General features: G+C 38.5%; 1 protein-coding gene across 1 annotated transcript; it reads left to right on the forward strand.

Moving 5' to 3' along the window:
- The first annotated feature begins 178 nt into the window (after positions 1 to 178).
- On the forward strand, positions 179 to 26,722 carry tbc1d2b (TBC1 domain family, member 2B). The gene is made up of 13 exons (XM_067436970.1): positions 179 to 575; positions 5,403 to 5,547; positions 10,482 to 10,647; positions 11,816 to 11,988; positions 12,082 to 12,308; positions 16,846 to 17,238; positions 17,696 to 17,806; positions 18,013 to 18,209; positions 20,208 to 20,702; positions 21,872 to 21,989; positions 22,461 to 22,646; positions 22,949 to 23,070; positions 24,789 to 26,722. Exons 1-13 carry the CDS (start codon positions 237 to 239, stop codon positions 24,982 to 24,984), a joined length of 2,868 nt encoding a protein of 955 aa, XP_067293071.1. The 5' UTR covers positions 179 to 236; the 3' UTR covers positions 24,985 to 26,722.
- Positions 26,723 to 27,045: the final 323 nt, after the last annotated feature.

A 27,045-nucleotide genomic window follows, 5' to 3' on the forward strand; every position in this document is an offset into this window, starting at 1 on the left:
AAGATATCATTTTATTCAGTTTTTTACGCTTATGAACCAACAACCAAAATTATTATTATTATTACTCACATTAGCGTTTACACAATATTTCCCAATAGTGAAGCAAAAGCTTGTGCAGCAAAACTACCCGTCCCATCATCCTCTGCGACAGCAGCACGAGAATGGAAGTCATGTGACGTCATGCGGATGGAAACTTGTATCTGCTGGTGCTGATAGAGACGAAAGCCCGGAGAAAGATGCATGAAGAGGATGACAGCGCTACCAGTCCCAGCAGGAATTCGCGGATCCTGGCGACCAAGTCTTTAGATGTGGCCGACTGCGATGGCGCGAAGGAGCAGAACCCCAAATTATGCGGCTACCTGAATAAACTGACAGGGAAAGGGCCCCTGAGAGGCTTCAAAACTCGCTGGTTTGTGTACGACCCCAGGAAATGTTATTTGTATTACTTTAAGACTCCTCAAGACGCCCTTCCACTGGGACACATTGAGATCGCAGATGCTTGTTTCAGCTATGATATGGAGGTGGAAGAGGGGCTTTTTGAGATCCACACCGAGGGGAAGGAGTTCCTATTAAAGGTAGGCTATTTACTTCTTATCTGGCTATGCTAATAAGAAACAACAGTTATCCATATTAAGATTAATAGCACTGAATTTATTGGCTTCATTATGAAAGACAATTTTTCTTAATGCACTTTTACTGTGTAAAGTGATTGAGAAAGTTCTTATTGCAACAACAAGTGGTTACTACATCCTTATTTTGCTCTTAAAAGTTACCGACAGTAAACCAAAAGTGTGCAAAGTTTTATATTTTCCCTTTTATAACATATTAAATGGAAAAGATTGCATATCACACATGATTTTGGTGCGTCATGCATGCATAATTTTACCTATATATATATATATATATATATATATATATATATATATATATATATATATATATATATATATATATATATATATATAGTGTAGCCTATATATCCTATGCATTCATATTTAAGGATACATGTGCAGATGGGAATATTTCTTTGCACAAAGCACACAGTCATTCAGCTGTTGTCAGGATACAATATAACATGCTGGACTCATCAGTGTTCTTTCCTCATGACTGGAGAATGTAGGACTATAACACAAGATTGTTGTTGTAATTGTGCTGTCTTTGCAAGCTCTGCAACAGTTCGGTCTTCTCGCTGGACATGGAGCGCAGTTTTTCAGATCTGAATCTGTTCAGTAATGCAACAGGATTCTGCTTTCTCAACTTCAAGCTCTAAAAATTGAATTGGACATAACACTTTGGGGCCCTCATGACGCTGCGGTGTAGCTTTTTGTTATCAGGATCTAGGTTGAAGGAAATGTCTTCAAACAGATCTAAGCTGGCACGGGTCCCAGCATGCCTATATTGACTGAAGGATTATTTGACTAAATACATTATGGGTTTCCACAAGCAAAACTTTGTAAAATGTAAGGGTTGCACTGATAGTGTATTGAAAGTCGATAACCGATTTATTGGCCGAAAAATCTAAATATCATTTTTGAGAGTCGGAATACAAAAACAAAAGTCTTACCATTCAAATCAATGACATTATGCTAATATTTTTGTTCTGTTGATTAATTTATTCAGAACTATATTAAAAATGTACACTGAAAAAAATATATTTTTGCTGCAACACAATTGCTATACATTTTGTTCTAACTTAATTTGATTGTGTTCAAACTATTTAAATATATGTAAAATGTAAGTTTACTTAAAGGGTTAGTTCACCCAAAAATTAAATTTATGTCATAAATGACTCACTCTAATGTTGTTCCACACCCGTAAGACCTCTGTTCATCTTCAGAACACAGTTTAAGATATTTTATATTTTAGTCCCAGAGCATATGCAGTCTATACACACTTTACTGTCCATGTTCAGAAAGGGAATAAAAACATCACCAAAGTAGTCCATATGGGACATATGTTAGTTAATTAGAATCTCTTGAAGCATCGAAAATACATTTTGGTCCAAAAATAACAAAAACTACGACTTTATTCAGCATTGTCTTCTCTTCCGTGTTCCTCAAAAAAAGATTCAAACGGCCATGGATCAATGAATCGATCAATGATTCACATGATTTCAGCAGTTTTGACTCTTTCTGGACATGGACAGTAAAGTATGCATAGACTGCATATGCTCTGGGACTAAAATATAAAATATCTTAAACTGTGCTCCGAAGATGAACGGAGGTCTTACGGGTGAGGATCGACATATGGGTGAGTCATGACTCATTAATGACATAAATTAAATTTTTGGGTGAACTAACCCTTTAATCACTTTGTGTTGGGATTACATGAATGATTTGTGTTGCATTATCTGAAACTGGGTGGTACTTGTTAGTTACCAGCGTGCTTTACTTATGGCTGAATCGAAAGAGATTAAATGTTGAAATTAAAGGGGGGGTGAAATGCTGTTTCATGCATACTGATCTTTTTACACTGTTAAAGACTTGGAATCCCATACTAAACATAGACAAAGTTTCAAAAGTTAAGGTGGACGTTTGATGGGAGTATTTCTTTGTCAAAAATACTACTTCCGGTTAGTCATAAGTTTCGGCAAGTTTTTTGAGATCATGCGTCCCCATTGACGCTAATGGGGGCGGAATTTCCTTGTATGGGCCTTACGGACAATTCTACTGGAAGCGCGTGAGAGAGAGAGAGAGAGAGAGAGCGAAAGCAACAGCCTACGCCCATCAAAGCGCTGGTTTGTAGGATGCTGGACAGGTGACAATTACACATAGCACATAATGTCACCAAAAAAGTGTGTTTTTGGTTGCCAGACCAAGACAGTCCTGCACAGATTCTCCAAAACCCCGCGTTAAGGCAACAGTGGATGTAATTTGCTTTTCCGGATCAGCAACTGAGTTGCGCGAATGTTTATATCTGTTCGCTGCATTTCGGTGCCGACTGTTTCATAAACAAGGCCCAGCTCGACGCCGGATTTTCCCAATCGCCTAATGCTGAATGATGGAGCAGTCCCAACGTTAGAAGGGTGAGTGAGACTGCTTCAAATGTCTGTGTTTTTTTTAGTCCGCTTAAGTTACTGTCTACACAAACCACGCGTAAACACACAAACACACGTGCACAACTGCACTTCCCACATGTACACCTTCAAAGACAAAAATACGACGATATAATTCAAGTATAAATATGTAAATAACACAAGCCGCTAAGCATATTATATAGTTAGTGTATAACTTGTAACTTACCACATACAGACGTCCTGCTCTAGTCGTTTTTGCTGCTGCTCCTGTTCAACTGCAGCCTCTGGGTCTGATTCCGGATCATAGATGTATGGCTGTATCTGATTAAAAGCCATATTTTTATTTTGAATAAAGTTTTTTTCCCGCTGTTAGGGATGACGGACTCGACTCAACACACAGCGCGCTGCTGCACACGTCATTATTTAGCTCCGCTCACACGACACGCCCCCACCCGCTCGGCTTTTTTCGGAAAGACTCGGAACAGCGCATCTTTCTTATATAATTATTAAAAAAATAAAGACTTTTCGGAGATATGCAGGATGCAATGCTACTCTATAGGTACTCAAGATTGACATGACACTGACTGAAACTGAGTGTTTCACCCCCCCTTTAAGTGTTTTTTTTTTAGCAAGATTGTGTTATAATGTTCAATTATGTGGGAATTATTAGTAAAAAATTTAATTGAGTTACAATTGTGGAGAAGTGAGCATTTGCTTAGGCGGTGGTCTGATGCAGCTAATTTTATTACAGCTTTGCTGAAGGAGCTTTTAATGCTTAGCATTTAAAGGAAGTGTATGTAAGATTGTGGCCAAAACTGGTACTGCAATCACTATCAAATGACTGTAGAGTGGTGTATCCCCTCTCCCCCTCCCCCTGACTCGAGGTTGCCAGATAGGCTGTAGGATCCAGCAGGAGCGTTTGTAGCTGCAGCTGTAGTAACTAGAACAGATCTGGCAACCCGGATGCCGAAACACTACTGACTTCATGATTGGTCGATAGGTGGAGGGCGGAGCTTCAGGCCAAAACACAACATGTCAACATCAACATCAGTTGAGGGCTGCAACAACAACTTCTAAATGACAATATCCTGGCCGGACTACTGTCGTCAGTGATATAAGTATTTGAAATTAACATGATTTCTTAATGTCTAGTTAATCAGGGCCTTATTATGATTCATTGAAATACATTTCTTACATACAGTTCCTTTAAGAAATGTGTCCTATTGCTAGCTAAAAGTTTAACTAGTAGTACAGTCTTATAATTCAGTTGTTTGACAATAAAATGTATGTAAATTAATCGGATAAATGAACATATGAAACTGAATGTGTGAATCATGTCAGGGAGCCATGTAAAATTCACTTTTAGACTACTTATTTGGGTCACTTAAAATAACTTCATTCCATGATGTTGAAATTACATGAGCAAATCATGTTTGCTTAACTTAACTAATTAATGTGGGATCGATTAATAGGCTTGTAGGCCTAATAATGTAGGCCTACAAGACTATGAGTATGTTTTAGTCTCTTATTCAAATGTATTTTATTATGTAAATAAATACAGTATGTGGTAATACAACTATCCTGATATTATAATAATATGATAATAATTATGATATTATCATTTCTTTTTGGGAATTCCTGCTTTTAATGAGACTATTATTTATGCCATATGAGTTATGCCTGAGTTCTATTATTTTAGAACGAAACTGCTTATGTCATGTGGTGCAACCAACATGCAAAAAATAAATAACTAAAAGATGCAATTCTATACTAGAAACTCTTCTGCAGACCCTCACGGTCACAGTTTATTAAAATTTCAGATGATTTTGAAAAGGCGAGCTTAATCAAGAAAAGTCATGTGGTACTACTCTCCGAAAACGTAATAGTATTTATGAATAAATATTTCTTTTAATTTTCATGCTGAAAAAATACATTAAAAAACATTTTTGGAAATATTAAGATGTGTACACTCGCATGTATTCAAGATTTAAGGAAAATGTTACACCTTATGACATTTTTAAAGGAATTAAATCAACTTTTTTTTGAAAATAGTATTAAAGATGTTCAAAACCAGATGAAACCAACTGATTTCTAAGAACTTGTTTTTTTTAAAAATGATTTTCTTTATTGTGGACACTCGTTTGTCGTTGAACATTTATTAGTGTTTTTTTTCTGTTTTTAAATGTAATCTATTCTCACAGTTAAAGAGCAACTTCACCGAACTGTAAACTGGAACTGAGAATGAAACAAGCATGATTATTCTCAAAGGGGACAGTCACATTCACACCTGACCCTGTTCCTCCCAGTGTCTACTGTTATACCACAAAACAACAAGCAAAAATAGAGCCTTGGTTTCACACTGCTTTATTTCTCTTTCTATGTGCAGGCTCCCAACAGGCAGGTGATGCATTACTGGCTGCAGCAGTTACAGCAGAAACGATGGGAGTTCTGCAACATGTCTGGCCACAGAGACAGCTGGTGCTCCCCCACCCCCTTTCATCCACATACGGGCCTGGTGGCCAAAGATGCAGGTGAGATATATGGAGAAGTGAGCAGGCCGTGACGAATACACAATGAAAGAAAGATACAAATCAGTTTTGATCGTTATCTATTCATAGAATTTTTCATGTCAACCTGTAGCTTGTTTGCTACTAATCATGTGAGGTCATAAAGGCACATGATTCCTCAGTCTGTGACACGGTTTTACAGATATTCCATAAAGCATGCATGCAAATACACAAGTAGAAAGTTATTGTGAGTACATACATGGGATGGTTAAGTGAAGTGAAGGCCAAATATAATATCCCAAAACCGAAAATTGTCCTCTGCATTTAACCCATCCAAGTTAGTGCTCACACATTAGGAGCAGTGAACACACACACATTTCAGGATTCAATGCAATTTCAAATGCACATGTCCATTTTTCTCATCTTTCTCAAGTAATACTATGAACTATAACTCTGTCCGTTGTAGGGCTGTGTGATATTGAAGAAAAGTGTGATATGCAATATATTGTTAAATAATGCGATATGCGATACGATATTGCAATTAGTGTGAAAAATCTTTTTAAATTATATTAATTCAAAAACTGAGAATGAAACCATTTGTGTTTCACCTTTTTTCTGGGAAAAGAATTGCTACAACTTCTGAAAATGACCAGCAGTATTTTAGTTCACTTTTATGTCACAAATTGTTCACGTTTCGGTGTGTGTGTGTGTGTGTGTGTGTGTGTCAGACAGCGCGAGACTGTTATTGTTTCTTGCAAATTATTGTGTTTAATAACTCTTTTTAACATCAAGCAAGTCACATACGTAACAGTCGTGTGCCCTGTCGAATCTCTGCTATATGCGTCGACCTAAAACGTACACTTTTTACAATGTTGGAGTAGCCTATTAAAATCATTCAGATATTGCATGTCGTTGCGGTATGCATAATGCGATATGTACATTTGGGATATTTCGATAATTTCGATATATTGCACAGCCCTAGTCTGTTGGTACATTACTAATATTAAAGTTAAAGTGTTAGTTCACCCAAAAATGAAAATGATTTCATTAATTACTCACCCTCATGTCGTTGGACAGCCGTAAGACCTTTGTTCATCTTCCGAACACAAATTAAGATATTTTTGTTGAAAGCTGATGGCTGAAAAAGGCTTCAGAAAGGCCTCCATTGGCATTCAGTACATTCCCACTCACAAGACCCAAAAAGGCACTGAACACATCGATACAAAGTCCATCTCACTACAGTGGCTGTACAATAATGATACAATGTGACGTGAACTCGACGCATGCCCGAGAATATGACGCAGATCCACCGTTTGCCACTTTGACATGTACCACACTGCTTAAGCTACCACCTACCTTGTTACAGACCATGTACACCCTTTCATGGAAATGATATTCTCTGGTGGCTGTGGCAAAAATGGTTCAGGAATAGTTTGAGGAGCACAACAAAGAGTTTGAGGTGTTGACTTGGCCTCCAAATTCCCCAGATCTCAATCCAATCGAGCATCTGTAGGGTGTGCTGAACAAACAAGTCCAATCCATGGAGGAAACACCTCGCAACTTACAGGACTTAAAAGAGCTGCTGCTAACATCTTGGTGCCAGATACCACAGCACACCTTCAGGGGTCAAGTGTAGCCCATGTCACATTTTTATGTTAGATGCGATTAATCGCAACACATTTTTTTAATCTAAAGTCTTATGCTGAGATGTTTTGTGTACACAAATTAAATATATACATAGAAATTAATTTTCATCAAAATTAAAATAAATAAATGAATAAAGCAGACAGAATAAAGGCAACCAACAAAGAGCTCTTAGTAAAGAAATAAGTGGTTGATGTTTTTTTTATTTTTCCTTTAAATACGGGACTATAAATGGTTCTTAACACCCCCAGGCAGTTTTGTGGTTTTTGCTCTGAGACTAGCTGTAGTATTTAACATTATTTTTGAAGTCGAAAAGGCAGAACTGAAACAAATAGCGAATGTACTTCCTCCTTATTACTGTCAGTTTGGAAATGATTAGCAATTCATATTTATTGAACAGAAAAAAATACACCTGTGAATTTCTCTCTGCATTAGGTTATTTAAATAGTCATTTCATTCAATTGATCAGCATAGTTAATACTGACCTTTGAAATGTCATTTGTTTGCATATGCAGCATGATTTCACATGCAAACAACATTTAGGAATGTTTCAGTGAAATGATGGTGAAGTATAGTCCCTGACAAAAGTCTTGTCGCTTGTGTACAAATTGACCTAAAGTGCCGCAGAAATATATTTCTAATCAAGATTTTTTTTTACAAGAAATGGCTCATTTTAATCCCACCAGCTTTTGTGATAATGTTTCAGTGAAAAACTAAACTTTCAAAAAATATTCTAATATTCACAGCTTGGTAAAGCCCATTGAGTCAATTTTTGCAAAGACATAAGTGTTGTGGCCTTGTCATATGAGCTTCACCTTTGACTAATAATGGATCAATTAGGTCTCAAGTGTGTATAAAAAGAACCCCAGTACGCTAGACCTTCACATCTACTGCAACTAGACCTCTGCAAACATGCCTAAGATTCACCCAGAGACTAAAGTTTTGATTATCAAGAGGCTGAAGACCAGATCCACTGCTGATGTGGCAGACACCTTCAATGTGTCTCAGCGTCAAGTACAGAGGATAAAAAAAAGATTTGAAGAGACTGGAGACGTTTTTGACAAGCCCAGGTCAGGAAGACCCCGCAAGACAACTGCTCGAGAGGACCGTTTGTTGGCTCGAAAATCCAAGGCCAGCCCATTTTCCACTGCAGCAGAGCTCCACGAGACCTGGTCACCTGAAGTCCCTGTGTCAACCAGAACAGTTTGTCGGATTCTGTCTTGAAATGGCCTCCATGGTCGAATCAGTGCCCAGAAGCCAGCACTAAACAAAAGACAATTGAAAAACCGTGTGGCATTTGCCAAGGCCCACAGCCTGCTAAAAGGATGGACACAGGAAAAGTGGCAGAAGGTGGATTTTTCAGATGAATCTTCTGTTGAATTACACCACAGTCGCCGCAAATATTGCAGGAGACCTACTGGTTCCCGAATGGATCAGAGATTCACCCAGAAAACAGTGAAGTTTGGTGGCGGAAAAATCATGGTCTGGGGTTACATCTAGTATGGGGGTGTGCGAGATCTGCAGGGTGGAAGGCAACATCAATAGTCTAAAATACCAAGAAATCTTAGCTACCTCTTATATTTCCAACCATAAAAGAGGCCAAATTCTGCAGCAGGACGGTGCTCCATCGCATACTTCCATCTCCACATCGAAGTTCCTCAAGGCGAAGAAGATCAAGATGCTCCAGGATTGGCCAGCCCAGTCACCAGACATGAACATCATTGAGCATATGTGGGGTAGGATGAAAGAGGACGCATGGAAGACGAAACCAAAGAATATTGATGAACTCTGGGAGGCATGCAAGACTGCTTTCTTAGCTATTCCTGATGACTTCATCAATACATTGTATGAATCCTTGCCAAACCGCATGGATGCAGTCCTTCAAGCTCATGGAAGTCATACAATATATTAAATTTGGATCTCACAGCACCACAACTTAATTTGCTGACATATTTTTGTATTTGCAGTAAATTTGTTCAATTTCTGTATAGGCGACAAAACTTTTGTCTTGCCAAAATTGGACCTTTCCGTCTTGATTAAATGATAAATATTTTTTCTGTGAACATTATTTATTTCAGTGCATTAAACATCATTTGGGAGGGTTTTAGCTTTTCATATGAGCTATTTCTAACACCAATTAATTAATTAAAAGTCAGGTTAATATCAGGTATTTCTAGAAAATAGATAAGCGACAAGACTTTTGTCAGGGTCTGTAGAGCTCATTATAATTTTGGTATCACAGTAACTTAAACAGTTAATGGGAGTAAAGCTATATTTAGACCTGTAAATGTGCTTTAAAATGTATATATTAGTTAGATACAACATTAATATTGCACCAGAGTCAAAGACTATATTATGTAGTGGTTTTTAATACTTCATGACTTTATTTTCATTATATGAAAATATTTAGTGTTACGGTTTTCACAAAGTACCAATTTTACAAAAGTTCTGTCATTTATTATGTAGTATTTATTTACATTTCACAAATATTTTCTTAAATGCATATTTTGGCAATACATTACTATATGCATAAATACATGTTGGAATATAACTAACAAAAACAATTTTAGAGTTTATTTAGATATTACTAACCTTGGGACTACAATATGCTTATTAAAAAGATAATTATTTTTTGATATTTCTGTAAACATCTCCTGTACAATAATAAATTATTTACTGTATAAACTCACGGCAACAGGGTTGATAATTTAGGATTGTGGACAAAAGTGCGAAAAATATATTACTTTTTTTTTTAAATATATAGCTGTTAAACATTGTTTTGTATTTTTGTCCACAAACCCAAATTATTATTAAAAGACAGTTTTGCAGTTTTTTTTCCTAAAAATGTGATGTAAGTTTGACAAATTTATGCAACTGTAGATTAACCGGAGAGAAGGGACATTTAATGGTTGCATAACTCTTAATTTTTTTAAAGTGCATTATGTAAATCCAATAAAGTACTGAAATTTTTTAAGATTTATTGTATTTTATTGATCAAAATCTGCATATTTGTGCAATGTGCATACAACAAATGATTAGATTTTATTTAAAAAAATGAGAAATGATACATTCTGATGATGTGACTTGAAAAATGAATATGAGTATGATTAAAATAATTAAGTTAATATGGGACACTAAAGTAATTTTGTAGAATGACGCACTACGCATTTCTCTGTTATGCACATTGTCTAATGTGTGGTAACAAGGACACATCTTGGATTGATGAATGACACTAAGAAAAGCGCCAGACTGTGACGTTTGTTATACCCAAATTAACATTGATGACTCAAATCGGGACTGTGTTATTTTTTTAGAAGCAATGCTCAACGAGAAGCCCAACGAGAGCATGGAAAGCGTTCGGAGTGACTTTGCTTTGGAGATGGACAATGATGGGCTGGTCGGGCTCCAGTCGGCACGTAGCCCTGTGGCACAACCTACCGCAGCTCTCAACTCCCTCCGACACTGGGGATCTGGGCTCAGGTAGGAGTCTGGAAGACTCGCTCTAGCATTGGATGTCAAATTAAGGTTCAAAATGAAGCGTATTTATTTGAAGTCCTACATGTAGAGCAAGTATTTTTTTAAATGAGAAAAACAACTTTATTATGTGGATAATATAAAAATAAATGTTCACATTTTTCTATATCATAGTTTAGTAATTTTGTGATAAAAACTGTCCCATTCCTGTAGTCCCATTATGTGAAAATCTATATGCAATTTGAATCAAAACAACATTTAATATCTTTTTTGCACTCAGTATATAGCATTCAGCCATTCCTTTTTTTTAATAGCCCTCAATTTGCATATCATTTGCAGGAGGACATAAGGATAGATGTTAAAAATGCATATGATTAATCAAATAATCAACATACTGACTATCATAATCATTTGCTAGTTGCAGCCGAAGTACTTTTTAATAAGAAAAGAGAATGCTGCTTTATATTTTCATATTATTAATATATATAATTCATAGAATTATCTGATATCAGCCTAATCATCATGAATCTGATAAATAATATATAATTATAATATTGGCAGATGCCACTGTAGTCTGATAACTAACATACTGTACTGCTTGGTCAGTATGGTTCATTTATTTTCCACTTTTAATAGTCTTCATTTATTAATTTTATAATTATCAACTGGCGAGTTACATGTAAATATGTGTATTGGTTTGAAATGGTTCATATTTAACTACTTTGCCGACTGTTGCCATGTGTGAACTCTTCCTCAAACTTTCCAGAAGACTTTGGATTCATCTGTTTGAATGACGTAATACTGAAGCCAGCCAAAGGAATGGATCTGTATTTCAGCACAGATAAACAAACTAAACTAGCTGGAAATGCTTCACTAGCTCTGTGTTGGATTTTAAGAGGCTGGGAATAGAATACTTTGACCCCTTATGCAAATAAAAGAAGACCATGTGAGGTTAGCTTTAAAAACCATGATCTCAGAACATGTTGACAGCAAGACAAATGTAGCACGTATTTCTTTATCTAAAGTTTTGGAATTAACCTTTGCTATGTAACTCAAGTGAACGTTTGAAAGCAGCACTAGCATTATGATATACTGTGGTTGAAGTATTACTTTTGCAGATGACATGAATTTTATCTTACTTGCAATGTGTTTCATTCCTTGTACCGTCTATCAGAAATAGCATGTCTCACCTGCGGCCCGGCCGAGGAGGAGAGAACAGACGCAGTGTGTTTTACACAGCCAACAGTGAGGACTGGGAGATGGTGGATCCTCCAACCAAGGACACACCGGATCACAAACACCCATCAGACAGCCAGCGCAGGGAGAGCCCATCTCACTTTCACCGATGTAAGATCATAATTCAGAGATTTAACTTAATGAAACACAAACTATTCAACTGAATGCTCAACGCCTTGTCTTTTCACTCACAACTGTCCACAGACTCCATTGGCTCAGCGTTCACGTTTGATTTCCGTAACCCCTCGAGAATTAAACGGCCCTTTCACATGGGCTCTGGCAAAGCCAACCGCAGCGCAGAGAGCTCGCCGGTTGAGTGTAATGGGACCAAGACCTCCGAACTGCAGCTCCACATTCAGAGCCAGCAGGAAGAGATCAACCGGTTGCAGGAGCAAGAGAACAACCTCAGAGAGGAACTCGCCAGTCAGAAGGTACGATATCAATAAACCTAGTAGTCATAGTGTTTTTTTTTTTTTACAGGCGATCAGAACACTCTTAACCTTTATCCTTAAAAATCATAAACCATATTTTCTTATTGTATGTCTTTGGCGGGAAGCGTTAGAATGACATGCTAGTTTGCAATCCCATTCTAAATCTCAATTTTTCCAAAGTGTGATAACATAGTATTAACTTTTAGAATGGCAACCTGTAAAAATGTGTATCTACAATTATTTATTATTATTTATTTCTGGCTAATTTTTTTCCCAAGTTGTAGTTCCTCATACGTGGGAATTTCCCTTGTGCAAGTCAATGTTGACACAGTATCTGATGATGATTCTACATATTCTTGACTATTTGTAATTCAAAGCATTTTCTAATATCCACCAGAAAGCTTTGGTGCAGTAAATGCTTGCTATTCTGTGTGCTTTTCTATAAAGGTGTTAGCGGATCTAAAACAAGGCCCTTGAGAACCACAAAATGGGTACTGTTGGTATTTTTTTTCCCTTCAGAGTTCCCCTTCGGCCTATAGATGTGCTTTTAACACATTAACAACTCTCAATTTTGATTCTGTTTAACATATTTATTCAACAATATGTGGTTATTCATTATGACAACATTATTGACAACATTATATTAAAATGGTGGAAAAAAAAAGTGAAACTAGCAAATGTACCTGTATTTCAATTCAATTTCATATCTAAGGTTGTATCATTTCACCATGTGCAGACTCTTGAAACTATTTAAAGGGATAGTTTAAAAACTATTAAAAATGAAAATTGTCATAATTTACTTACCCTCCATATTGTTCCAAACCTGTAAGACCTTTGTTCATGTTCGAAACACAAATGAGGAAATCTGAGAGATTTTTTAACTACCACTTTCATGCTTCATGTTAAAAAAGAGATTGTAAAATTAATCCATATAAATTGCAGTTTTGTAAAAAAAATTGAAGAGATGAACCTCATTGGTTCTTGCGGACGCTCAAACATGCTGCATAACACTAGAATGAACCTCATTGGTTCTTGCGGACGCTCAAACGTGCTGCTTAACACGAGAATGAACCTCATTGGTTCTTGTGGAAGCTCAAATGTGCTGCGTAACACGAGAATGAACCTCATTGGTTCTTGCGGACGCTCAAATGTGCTGCTTAACACGAGAATGAACCTCATTGGTTCTTGCGGACGCTCAAACGTGCTGCGTAACACGAGAATGAACCTCATTGGTTCTTGCGGAAGCTCAAATGTGCTGCGTAACACAAGAATGAACCTCATTGGTTCTTGTGGAAGCTCAAACGTGCTGCGTAACACGAGAATGAACCTCATTGGTTCTTGTGGAAGCTCAAATGTGCTGCTTAACACGAGAATGAACCTCATTGGTTCTTGCGGAAGCTCAAATGTGCAGCGTAACACGAGAATGAACCTCATTGGTTCTTGTGGAAGCTCAAATGTGCTGCGTAACACGAGAATGAACCTCATTGGGTCTTGCGGACGCTCAAATGTGCTGCGTAACACAAGAATGAACCTCATTGGTTCTTGTGGAAGCTCAAATGTGCTGCGTAACACGAGAATGAACCTCATTGGTTCTTGCGGAAGCTCAAATGTGCTGCTTAACACGAGAATGAACCTCATTGGTTCTTGTGGAAGCTCAAATGTGCTGCGTAACACGAGAATGAACCTCATTGGTTCTTGCGGACGCTCAAATGTGCTGCGTAACACGAGAATGAACCTCATTGGTTCTTGCGGACGCTCAAATGTGCTGCTTAACACGAGAATGAACCTCATTGGTTCTTGTGGAAGCTCAAATGTGCTGCGTAACACAAGAATGAACCTCATTGGTTCTTGTGGAAGCTCAAACGTGCTGCGTAACACGAGAATGAACCTCATTGGTTCTTGTGGAAGCTCAAATGTGCTGCGTAACACGAGAATGAACCCCATTGGTTCTTGCGGACGCTCAAACGTTCTGCTTAACACAAGAATGAACCTCATTGGTTCTTGTGGAAGCTCAAATGTGCTGCGTAACACAAGAATGAACCTCATTGGTTCTTGCGGACGCTCAAACGTGCTGCTTAACACGAGAATGAACCTCATTGGTTCTTGTGGAAGCTCAAATGTGCTGCGTAACACAAGAATGAACCTCATTGGTTCTTGCGGACGCTCAAACGTGCTGCTTAACACGAGAATGAACCTCATTGGTTCTTGTGGAAGCTCAAATGTGCTGCGTAACACGAGAATGAACCTCATTGGTTCTTGTGGACACTCAAACGTGCTGCTTAACACAAGAATGAACCTCATTGGTTCTTGCGGAAGCTCAAATGTGCTGCGTAACACGAGAATGAACCTCATTGGTTCTTGCGGAAGCTCAAATGTGCTGCGTAACACGAGAATGAACCTCATTGGTTCTTGTGGATGCTCAAACGTGCTGCTTAACACAAGAATGAACCTCATTGGTTCTTGCGGACGCTCAAATGTGCTGCGTAACGCTAGAATGAACCTCATTGGTTCTTGCGGAAGCTCAAATGTGCTGCGTAACACAAGAATGAACCTCATTGGTTCTTGCGGAAGCTCAAATGTGCTGCGTAACACTAGAATGAACCTCATTGGTTCTTGTGGAAGCTCAAATGTGCAGCGTAACACGAGAATGAACCTCATTGGTTCTTGTGGAAGCTCAAATGTGCTGCGTAACACGAGAATGAACCTCATTGGTTCTTGTGGATGCTCAAACGTGCTGCTTAACACAAGAATGAACCTCATTGGTTCTTGCGGACGCTCAAATGTGCTGCGTAACACGAGAATGAACCTCATTGGTTCTTGTGGATGCTCAAACGTGCTGCGTAACACAAGAACGAACCTCATTGGTTCTTGCGGAAGCTCAAATGTGCTGCGTAACACGAGAACGAACCTCATTGGTTCTTGCGGGAAGCTCAAATGTGCTGCGTAACACAAGAACGAACCTCATTGGTTCTTGCGGAAGCTCAAATGTGCTGCGTAACACAAGAACGAACCTCATTGGTTCTTGCGGAAGCTCAAATGTGCTGCGTAACACGAGAATGAACCTCATTGGTTCTTGCGGACGCTCAAACATGCTGCGTAACAGAAGAATGAACCTCATTGGTTCTTGCGGAAGCTCAAATGTGCTGCGTAACACAAGAATGAACCTCATTGGTTCTTGTGGAAGCTCAAATGTGCTGCGTAACACTAGAATGAACCTCATTGGTTCTTGTGGAAGCTCAAATGTGCTGCGTAACACAAGAATGAACCTCATTGGTTCTTGTGGAAGCTCAAATGTGCTGCGTAACACAAGAATGAACCTCATTGGTTCTTGTGGAAGCTCAAATGTGCTGCGTAACACAAGAATGAACCTCATTGGTTCTTGTGGAAGCTCAAATGTGCTGCGTAACACACAAATTGAACTTGTTGGTTTTTGCTGAAGCTCAAACATGCTACTGGTTCTTGCATGTCAACCAAACATGCTTGAGCCTCTGTTTACCACAACTGCTGTGTGTTGATGAATTTTTAAATGTGAAAAAAGCTTTAATTCAACTTATAAAATAATCAAGTCTCTTCCGAAAATTTTGACTAAACCGCTCAATTCATGTGGATTGTTTTACGATATCTTCATGAGCTTTTTGATGCTTCAATATTGTTGTATAGCTGTCAATGGAGGGACAGAAAGCTCTCAGATTTCATTAAACCGTTCTTCATTTGTGTTCCGAAGATGAATGGGTTTGGAATGACATGAGGGTGAGTAATAATGCCAGAATTAAAATTTTTGGTTGAACTTTTTCAGGGCAAATCGAATATTTGTAGTGAACTGTTTTGGTGGTAATTCACCTGTCCATGAAGATAAATGACCACCTTACAGAATTTAATCAACCTGAAGCAGAACATAACAGGCAGGTGTGTTGAAGCAGAATTTTTCATTGCCTTTCTCCAAAATGTTGATCTAATTAGTAATACCTAATACAATACCAGACCGTTCTAGGGTCAGGATGTAACATATACAACTTTTGACTTACAACGGACAAGCCCCTATCTTGTTTTGACCCAAGTTAAGAGTCCTAGTAAAGCAAGTGTTCTTAATTGCCTTGATATTTTTTGTCCCAGACAAAGTAAGAAACCATGAATGAATAATTTAGTCAATCTAAAGACAAAAGCCCAATGACTCATTTGGAGGTCTGCATTTTTGTAACTGGCTCAAATGCAGGGGTAGCCAACCCTGCTCTCAAAGGGCTACCTTCCTGCAGACTTGAGATAAAAATTTGCTTCAACACACCTGTCTGTTATTTTCTGCTTCAGGTTGATTAAATTCTGTAAGGTGGTTGCCTTCCAGCAGCAGGTTAGGCTCTCCCTGTTCTAATGGATTACAGTAAACTTTGACCTCAGGACTTAAAAGACTGATCATTGACTACATTTAGCTTGATTAGATCAGTTGGTGTGTGTTTGAGTAGTTTATTCAAGTAATTGATGGGTCACCCTGCTCTGTTGAACGATATCAGTGGCTTATTCACACAGTATTTCCTTCTACCAGGAGTTGGTTCGTCTTCTCCAACAAACACTACGTAGCTCCCAATGTGATTGGCGTTCCACAATGCCACCAGGGAACATGGGGTCACACAATCTGAACCAAGATGAGACCGAGGTGAACAAAGCCCTGACAGAGCGGGACACCCAGATCAAGGATCTCTGTGGTCATATGGAGAGGCTAGCCTTGGAGAAGGATAGTCTTCAACAGGAGTTGAAAAGTTTGAAGATCAAAATCGGGGAGATTAATGAACAACTGGGCATGCTCATGGAGACCATTCAGGCCAAGGACGAAGTCATCATGAAACTTTCCCAGCAGAGTGACGAAGGAGGAACCCAGTCAGCTGAATGCAACTCACCTAGTGCAACTAGGGAACAACAAGAGTTAGACACCCTGAAGGTAGTACAAGAACACTGTTATTTGTACTTCCCAGTCTGTAGATCTGAATAAATGTATGAATGTGTTTGTGAGGTTATTAAAAGCTTGAGGGGAAATATCTGACAATGGCAAAAGTTACATGCAAGATTTAGGCATGTTCAGAAGTCCTTAATGTAGAGTTCAAGTCAAGTCTTGTATGTTTTAAGTCCCAGACCTTTTTGGTATTAGTTGTCTGTATAGTGCAGGATAGTTTCATGAAAGTTACGTGTTTAATGACATGGTTAACTAATTGTATATTAACATGGTAGGTGTTGGAATTGTTGGGTGTTGGGTAACAACTGTTAGGTGTTTTCTCCATTTTGAATCTACTATATAAATGTTAAATAATGTTCAAATTCAGTCCTTCAATACTTTTAGTTGCTTATTCAGCACATTAACAGTACATACTTGTAAAAGTGTAATTCGATCTCTTTTCCAGGACAGTCTTCAGGGCTACAAATCCCAAAATAACTTCTTGAACAAAGAAATTCTTGAGTTGACCGTCTTACGAAGAAATGCTGAATCCAGAGAGAAAGCGCTAGAGACAAAGGTCTGTGACTTCATCTACTCAATGCACACAAACCATCCTGGATGTTTTGTTTGCAGATTCTTTCTTATGTGCAATGTTAGCATTTCCCTTTCCTTTCCCCTAGCATTCCATTATCCTTTGCCAGGTTGTCTGTGCATGATTTAGTTTGCTGAGGAATCATTTATGTTATCTGCGCTTTCTTTCTTCCTTTGTTGTGTGTTCTACAGTGCACCAGTTTGGAGGCCAAGCTGTGTCAGGTGGAGAGTAAGTACTTGGTTCTACTACAGGAAGTGAAGAATCCTGTGTGTTCCTCCTCTGAGCAGACCCACAGTGGAGAGTTCATCTCCCGCTTACTAGAAGATGCACTTCAGGTGGAGAGCGCAGACCAGCAGGAGCACCCTATCCTCAAACCCAACGCTGTCAGGTACCCCCCCCCCCCCCCCCCAAAAAAAACAAACAAAAAACAAACCTGTCAGTAAAAGAAAACATGCTTATAATTAAAAAAGTCATGTCTAAAAAAATAACGTTTTCCTTTATACGTTATACTCTTACCAAAAGGATTATTAGGAACACCATACTAATTCTGTGTTTGACACCCTTTCGCCTTCAGAACTGTCTTAATTTTCAGCACGAAAAGGTGCTGAAAGCATTCTTTAGAAATGTTGGCCCATATTGATAGGATAGCATCTTGCAGTTGATGGAGATTTGTGGGATGCATATCCAGGGCATGAAGCTCCCGTTCCACCACATCCCAAAGATGGTCTATTGGGTTGAGATCTGGTGACTGTGGGGGCCATTTTAGTTCAGTGAACTCATTGTCATGTTTAAGAAACCAATTTGAAATGATTCGAGCTTTGTGAAATGGTGCATTATCCTGCTGGAAGTAGCCATCAGAGGATGGGTACATGGTGGTCATAAAGGGATGGACATGGTCAGAAACAATGCTCAGGTAGGCCGTGGCATTTAAACGATGCCCAATTAGCACTAAGGGGCCTAAAGTGTGTCAAGAAAAAATCCCCCACACCATTACACTACCACCACCAGCAGCCTGCGCAGTGGTAACAAGGCGTGATGGATCCATGTTCTCTTTCTGTTTACACCAAATTCTGACTCTACCATCTGAATGACTCATCAGAATTCGAGACTCATCAGACCAGGCAACAGTTTTCCAGTCTTCAACTGTACAATTTTGGTGTGCAATTTGTAGCCTCTTTTTCCTATTTGTAGTGGAGATGAGTGGTACCCAGTGGGGTCTTCTGCTGTTGTAGCGCATCTGCCTCAAGGTTGCGTGTTTTGTGGCTTCACAAATGCTTTGCTGCTTTCCTCGGTTGTAACGAGTGGTTATTTCAGTCAAATTTGCTCTTCTATCAGCTTGAATCAGTCGGACCATTCTCCTCTGACCTCTAGCATCAACTAGCATCTCTTTTCACACCATTCTTTGTAAACCCTAGAAATGGTTGTGCGTGAAAATCCCAGTAACTGAGCATATTGTGAAATACTTAGACCGGCCCTTCTTGCACCAACAACCATGCCACACTCAAAATTCAGTTTGGAGTTCAGAAGATTGTCTTGACCAGGACCACACCCCTAAATGCATTGAAGCAACTGCCATGTGATTGGTTGATTAGATAATTGCATTAATGAGAAATTGAACAGGTGGTCCTAATAATCCTTTAGGTGAGTGTATACTGTATATACACATAAACAATGTTAACAATGCAAACCTAGTGCATCTAATTTATGCAAATTCATCTGCAAAAAGTTTTTTTTGCTGAATTTGCCATGACATCACAGCTATTAAAAAGTTGACCGTCCTTATTTATGTCAACATATAAATTATTATTCAGTAACTTGGCAAGGAATTGAAACATTTTATATGCAAGGAGTCCAGTCATAGCAGAGGTAATTTACATATTGCAGTCTTAAAGGTAAGGTACAAAAAATGTAACAAAACAAAACAAAAAAACATTTCTTGGTACAAGAAACCTTGACTAACATTACAAGAGGAGTTATGGGGAACAAAATGTATAGAATATGGCCTCTTTAAACTTTCAGGTAGTAAAACAAACTGTCACCATGAGATTTGAATATTCTTTTGTTTACTTTCATATTTGTGTTGCCACACTAAAGATAAAGATCTAAAGATCCCATTTTCAAACATGTTTGGTCATGTTAGTGTTTTTCCAGTGCTACTTGTCTACAGGAACAGGATGTATTCTTGCGTCCTCAAAACATTTCATGCTCTTCTTGAATGGATCCATCCTTATACAAATGCTTGATTTCAACTAGTTGCTTGTTTGAACTATTTGTTTTGACTGATCACCTGCTTACTTTTGAATTTGTCCTTAGTTTCTTTAAATATTTTTGCCTCTTGTTACAAATTTTACATTTAACCAGTGATTATCTTACCTTTCTTATATAGTGAGTATGACATTTTTGGCTTCAAAACTGTCCCGGAGGAAGAGGATGAGGAGGAAAAACTTGAAGCAAAAAAGAGAGCGCTGGACCTGAAGTCTCTCTCCCTGACAGACCAGGAGACGTCAGTCAGAGTGAAGTGGGACAACTATCTGGCCACCATCATGAACAGAGAGATGGTTCGATCTCCAGAGCTTAAGGCGCTGATGCGAAGCGGGGTGCCCCATATCCACCGTTCCAAGGTGTGGGTCTGGTGCGTAAGCTTCCATGTGAAGAAGATTCGTGACTGCCAGCCGAAAGACTATTACCAAAACCTTCTGTGCATGGCGAACGATCGACCCAACCCAGCCTGCAAGCAGATAGAGCTCGATCTTCTGCGGACTCTCCCTAACAACAAGCACTATGCCTCTCCTGACTCAGATGGCATCCAGAAACTCAGGAACGTGCTACTGGCTTTCTCTTGGAGGAATCCAGATATCGGCTACTGCCAAGGCCTCAACAGGTAGCAGATCTAAACGATTCCATCAGCTCTTAACTTCATTGCTGGGGTGTTTGTGTTTCTTTATGTCTAAGGCCCAATCCCAATTCTATTTCATACCCCTTCGCCTACCCCTTCCCCTTACCCCATGAAACAAAGTGGCAAGGCGTAAGGGTAAAAATATTCCCCTAAGATATGGGACACCACTACTACACCATCATACCCCATTTCTTTTATTAGTGTCCTGTAACATTTAACCAGTATGAACAGCAGTGAAGTGCATGAGCTATATCTTACAGAAATCATGCGCGAGAACATAGAACAAATTACTCACTCCCAACTTTGTTTTGCAGTGTATTTGGACCCCAAATACACCTAAGTTTCCTAAGACGATACAGTTTCCAAAGTTTCCTAAGACGATACAGAATTATACAGAACATACAAGACTGGTGAAGCCGCTTTTCCATCGGGCCAAACTGTTCTCCTTGTTTGTTAACTGTTCCGTTCCGTGCCGGTCTGAGACGGCCGGTACAGATATGGTTTTGTTTTCTACTGTGGTGCAGCCAGTTAGTTGTTGCCTTGGAGACACAAGAGTTTACAGCCGATACATATTATAAAAATCGACTGCGTTATTAAGGATTGCCAGATATATATCGTTTAAATGTATTATTAATTTATTAATTATTAGTTCACATCACTCAAATTGTTGTCTATGGAGAAACTGGCATCCAGACAACACATTAGTGATCAATCTCCAATGGGGACATCTCTATATGCATTCTAGAAGCACGGTATTTGGTGTATGCAGGGAAATTCATCATACCCCTTTGCTCGTAGTGTGATCCCGAAAAATCTTCGTTTGAAGGGCTATGTGGCCCTTCCCCTTACTCCCACCACTTCAGCCAAAAGAGGATCGAGATATGTGCCATATGCATCAGATGTTCAGCCAACGAACTGTCCGTGGGCGTGACGTCTGAGACTGAGACTATGCCAAGTCCAACAGCTCTGGCCGAGCTGTGATATAAACAAAAGGCTATTGGCTATTTTAAAAAAAGGGGTGGAGCTGCTCGATATGTCCCACCTGTCTTGCTGTTTCAGTGGAAATTACATCAACACATTGAATAATAATGCTGCACGTTTCGAGGCATTTTAAATGTCTGTATCTGATAGAGATTTCTGATTATTTTTTTCAGGCTGGCAGCTATTGCTCTTCTGTATTTGGACCAAGAAGATGCTTTCTGGTGTCTCGTGGCCATTGTGGAGGTTTTCATGCCACGTGACTATTACACTAAAACACTGCTTGGCTCACAGGTACCTTTTCAAGATTGCTCACTTACTCAGAGGCGAGAAAAATCCCCACAAAACTCTTGGCAAGGTTGTAAAACTAGAGCATGTCTCTTTAAGCATGTCTTGGTTTGCTGGATATGACTCATAAACAGCAGGCTAACAGCATATCTCTTATATATTCTGTCATCTGTCACTGACTTTTTAGTGAGTTTTTAGGTTCCTTTCCATCGTCAATACATTAACATGCTTGCTGAACAAACTTTACCACATTTTGACCACATGCAACATGAATACTGTCATGTTTTACAGAAGTTTTCGTTTACTAACCACATGATCATATATGGAGAGGCTTTAGTTAAACCATATTATTGGCGCGCTTCTGTTATGGCTTGCCATTGCAGGCATGTGACTGCAGCAGGGTCCAAAATATAATATTTTAAATGATTTAAATATATATTGTGTTCTTTTTATTAAAAATCTATATTTTGATTGTAGGTAGATCAGCGTGTGTTTAAGGACCTCATGTGCGAGAAGTTACCTAGGCTCCATGCTCATTTTGAGCATTATAAGGTAGACTTCTCTCTCATCACCTTCAACTGGTTCCTGGTTGTGTTTGTGGACAGTGTGGTCAGTGACATCCTCTTCAAGATCTGGGATGCTTTTCTCTATGAGGGACCCAAGGTATGGTGGATTAATGCCACATGTTATATGTTTTGCTATATATTAGAGATACCTACTTTTTCCCTTTGAAGCCTGGTAATAATTACTCAGTTTATATATAACCACAAAAGCAGATGACATGAAACATTTATAACAAACCAAAAATTACCATTGTAAATCATTATGTATGATACTTAATAATACAGATAATAATACTAATACTCTCCTTCTTATTAATTTCCATAATCAGTCTGATTGTTTCAGGGTGATAGTAGCTACCAATGATTGATGACACATTTAGATTTTTCTTTTTACCTTGGCAGATAATATTCCGATTTGCTCTTGCGCTCTTTAAGTGCAAAGAAGAGGAATTTCTAAAGCTTGAGGATCCCATGACCATTTTCAAGTACCTTCGGTACTTCACACGTACCATCTTGGATGCAAGGTGCGTAAGATTATGAAAATAATTGCCTAACTTTGTTTTTATTATTTTGAGTATTTGTAAAAATAGTGACTTAATTTTTTGTTTTACTTTAAACTGACAAAGTATATTGACTGTTTATACATTTATTAATAGTTTTAATAATAATTTAATTTGTGTTCATATTATTAATATTATATATATATACACTGATTAGGCATAACATTAGTTGAAGTGAATAACACTGATTATCTCTTCATCACGGCACCTGTTAGTGGGTGGGATATATTAGGCAGCAAGTGAACATTTTGTCTTCAAAGTTGATGTGTTAGAAGCAGGAAAAATGGGCAATCGTAAGGAATGGAGCGAGTTTAACAAGGGCCAAATTGTGATGGCTAGACGACTAGTTCAGAGCATCTCCAAAACTGCAGCTCTTGTGGGGTGTTCCCAGTCTGCAGTGCTCAATATCTATCAAAAGTGGTCCAAGGAAGGAACAGTGGTGAACCGGCGACAGGGTCAAGGGCGGCCAAGGCTCATTGATGCACGTGTAGAGCGAAAGCTGGCCTGTGTGGTCCGATCAAACAGACGAGCTAGTTTCAGTAGTGGGTCTAGTGGAGTCCATGCCTCAAAGGGTCAGGGCTGTTTTGGCAGAAATAGGGAAACCAACACAATTTTAGGAATCTGTGATCATATATATATACAATAGGTAAAAAAAAAAAAAAAAAGATTGTGTAGAAATGCTTTGGATACATTACAGTTGTATTTTTGTGTTTATGGTGACATCTTGTGGTTTGATTAGTTTTTTGCAGGAACGTAATTTATTTTTAACTTAGTGTTATTTTTATTTGTAAGTTGTTTATTACTAATATATGTATCATTAACAAGGTGCTGAAAACCTTCCTCAGAGGTTTTGGTCCATATTGACATGATAGCATCACGCAGTTGCTGCAGATTTGTCGGCTGCACATTCCACCACATCCCAAAAGTGCTTTATTGGAGATCTGGTGAATGAGGAATCAGTTTCATGTTATTCTGCACTGCAGAAATTGAGATTCATCAGACCAGGCACGTTTTTTTTCCCAGTCTTCTGTTGTCCATTTTTGTTAAGGCTGTGTGACTTGTAGCATCAGTTTCCTGGTGAAGCTCATCTGCTTCAAGGTTGAACGTGTTGTGCGTTCAGAGATGCTCTTCTGCAGACATCGGGTGTAACAAGTGGTTATTTGAGTTACTGTTGCCTTTCTATCAGCTTGAACCAGTCTGGCTGTTCTACTCTGACCTCTGGGATCAAGGCATTTTCGCCCACAGCACTGCCACAGAAACGTTCTCTTTTTCAGACCTCTTTTTCTCTGTAAACCCTTGAGATGATTGTTTGTGAAAATCTCAGTAGATCAGCATTTTCTGAAATGCTCAGACCAGCCTATCTGGCACCAACAACCATGCCACATTTAAAGTCACTTTAGCCTTTCTTCACTATTCTGATGCTCAGTTTGATTTTCAGCAGGTCGTCTTGACCAGGTCTAAATGCCCAAATGTATTGAGTTGCTGCCATGTGATTTGGTGCATTAGATACCTGCATTAACAAGCAGTTGAATAGGTGTACCCTAATAATGTGGCTGTATACACACACACACACACACACACACACACACACACACACACACACACACACACACACACACACACACACACACACACACACACACACACTTGTTCAGTAACATGATTAATTGTGTTTCTCACAGGAAGTTGATGAGCATGGCCTTTGTGGACATGAACCCATTCCCACTGCGGCAGATCCAGAACCGCCGCACATTCCACCTGGAGAAGGTCCGTCTGGAGCTCACTGAGCTGGAAGCCATCCGCCAGACCTTCCTGCGGGAAAGAGACACCACCCTGGATGGCCGCACACTCATCAGTGACGACGAGGAGGACAACTGAACCACAGCCAATAAGGGAACAGACCTGAAAAGCATTAGCCAATCACAACGTGTCTTATAACTTTCAATGTATTTCATTCAAAAAACTGTGGCTTCGAGAGACCAAAGAACAGTATTCCTTTTGATTAATCAAAAACGAATGCATTTTTTAATTGTCTTTTAAATTGCTTGACCGATATTTCATCCTTTTGTACATATGGACCAAAATCAGTATTAAAGTAATTTTACATTTAGTAAAGTTAAAGTACTTTGCAATAAGGTAGTAATGATTGTGTGCTGGTGCGGGTCTGACAAAATTCTGATACACTTGCGTTATGCTGGACATATTACCAGACACCAACACTTTTTTTTCCTGTTGCACTTATTAAACTGTATCATTTGTATACATACTATTGGTAATCATATCAACACGTATTATATTACAACACGTATCGTATGATAATTTTATATGAATCAAATTCGGGCTTACAAGGCTTGCCCTTTTTTCTAAACATTCGGTACTGTTCATTCACATTCTGAGTCGTTTTAAGCACATCCAATTAAATCAATGTCTAATCAAGGCATGGAAATATGCACATATGTGGAAAACACAATAATGAACATTTCACAAGATAGATCTTCCTGCATGCTCATGACATGATTGCCAAACCCTGCCATGACATTTAATGTTTGTTTTTCTTCGTTAGGGGTGTCCGGGGGTATGTTCCTCCCGGGAATTTGTTACTGGTATCAGCTATTGTGAATTTAGGTTCTAGAAGCACAATGCACATTTGCTGCTGCCTCATTGGTACCTTTATTGTTTAGATGCATTTTGTTACACGTATGTTTCCTTTGTTTCTATGCTCTTCTCTTCCATTTTAAATATTCTAACAATATTTTTGTTGTTATACTTCTAATTTTAGTCTAAAATCCACAACAATGCTGCTTAAAAGGAATTTAAAAATATGGAAAATGTGAACAATTTTTTTTTTTGGGGGGGGGGGGGGGGGGTTCCAGGCATGCATTCATTTTGCATGTTGCTTAAATTCAATTAAAATCAAAAATGGAATAAGAATCCACCAGGGCCTGTATAATGAGGGAATGTATATCTACATTTATAGCACTTTTCCTAACTTTAAATGTACAATTTGGCTTTGAAGTCATTTGTTACATGTATGCTTGAAAAAGCCATACTCCCTTTTAAATGTCAGTGCATGTACATCTACTTCATATTCAGTGCAGTTAATTAATCTCTTTTCTATGCCGCTGCATTAAGATAATACGCATATTATACATTTTAACACCTGCTGGTTTGACTGCAAATGTCATGGCGAACAAAGGTAGTCTTTGGTTTTATTTTGAGAGCTGGTCTCTCAAGATGTCGGGCGTAGGCCTACATTTCGTCATCCACACCATGCCCTTAGAAAAAGAATTCTTCTACTTTGTGAGATGTATTATTTTAAGATTAAGTCTAATCCCTCATTTACATGTTTTTCGGCGTTCGACTTCAAAAATCTTTCATATTGTCCATGTTATTTAGCCATTAAGTATGTCACGTGAGCGATGTCTTCAGTGAGTAAGCTATGGTTTCAAACCGTCTTTGTTTGCTTTGGCGCAATACAATGCACAGTATGAGTAGCCTATACAAAATATTGAATTTGAAATGTTGCTGAAACTTCATTATAATCCTCCAATTCTGATGTTTGTATTTTTATTTTTTACTTATGCATGATTATCCAATAAATTTCTATTGCATAAAATTGTTTTTGTGTCGTTTTATATACAAATGTAGCTATAGCCAGTCTCAGTAGCTGTGCTCTCCATAAACAATACCAATTAGCCTAAAATGTCTTCCTTCATGAAAACAAATTGTTTCACCAGTAGCACTTTACAATAAGGTTGTAGCCTAATAATTAACACGGACTATCTGTTTAGTATGAGTCAATCTTTGTTGACCTTAGTTAATAAAAATACAGCTGTTCGTGGTTTGTTCATGTTAGTTTACAGTGCATTAACTAATGACAGGATTATAATAATGCATTAGTAAATGTTGAAATTAACATTAACAAAAGATAAATAGGCC

The sequence above is a fragment of the Pseudorasbora parva genome, chromosome 25 (genome assembly GCF_024679245.1).
Source record: "Pseudorasbora parva isolate DD20220531a chromosome 25, ASM2467924v1, whole genome shotgun sequence".
Taxonomy (NCBI): domain Eukaryota; kingdom Metazoa; phylum Chordata; class Actinopteri; order Cypriniformes; family Gobionidae; genus Pseudorasbora; species Pseudorasbora parva.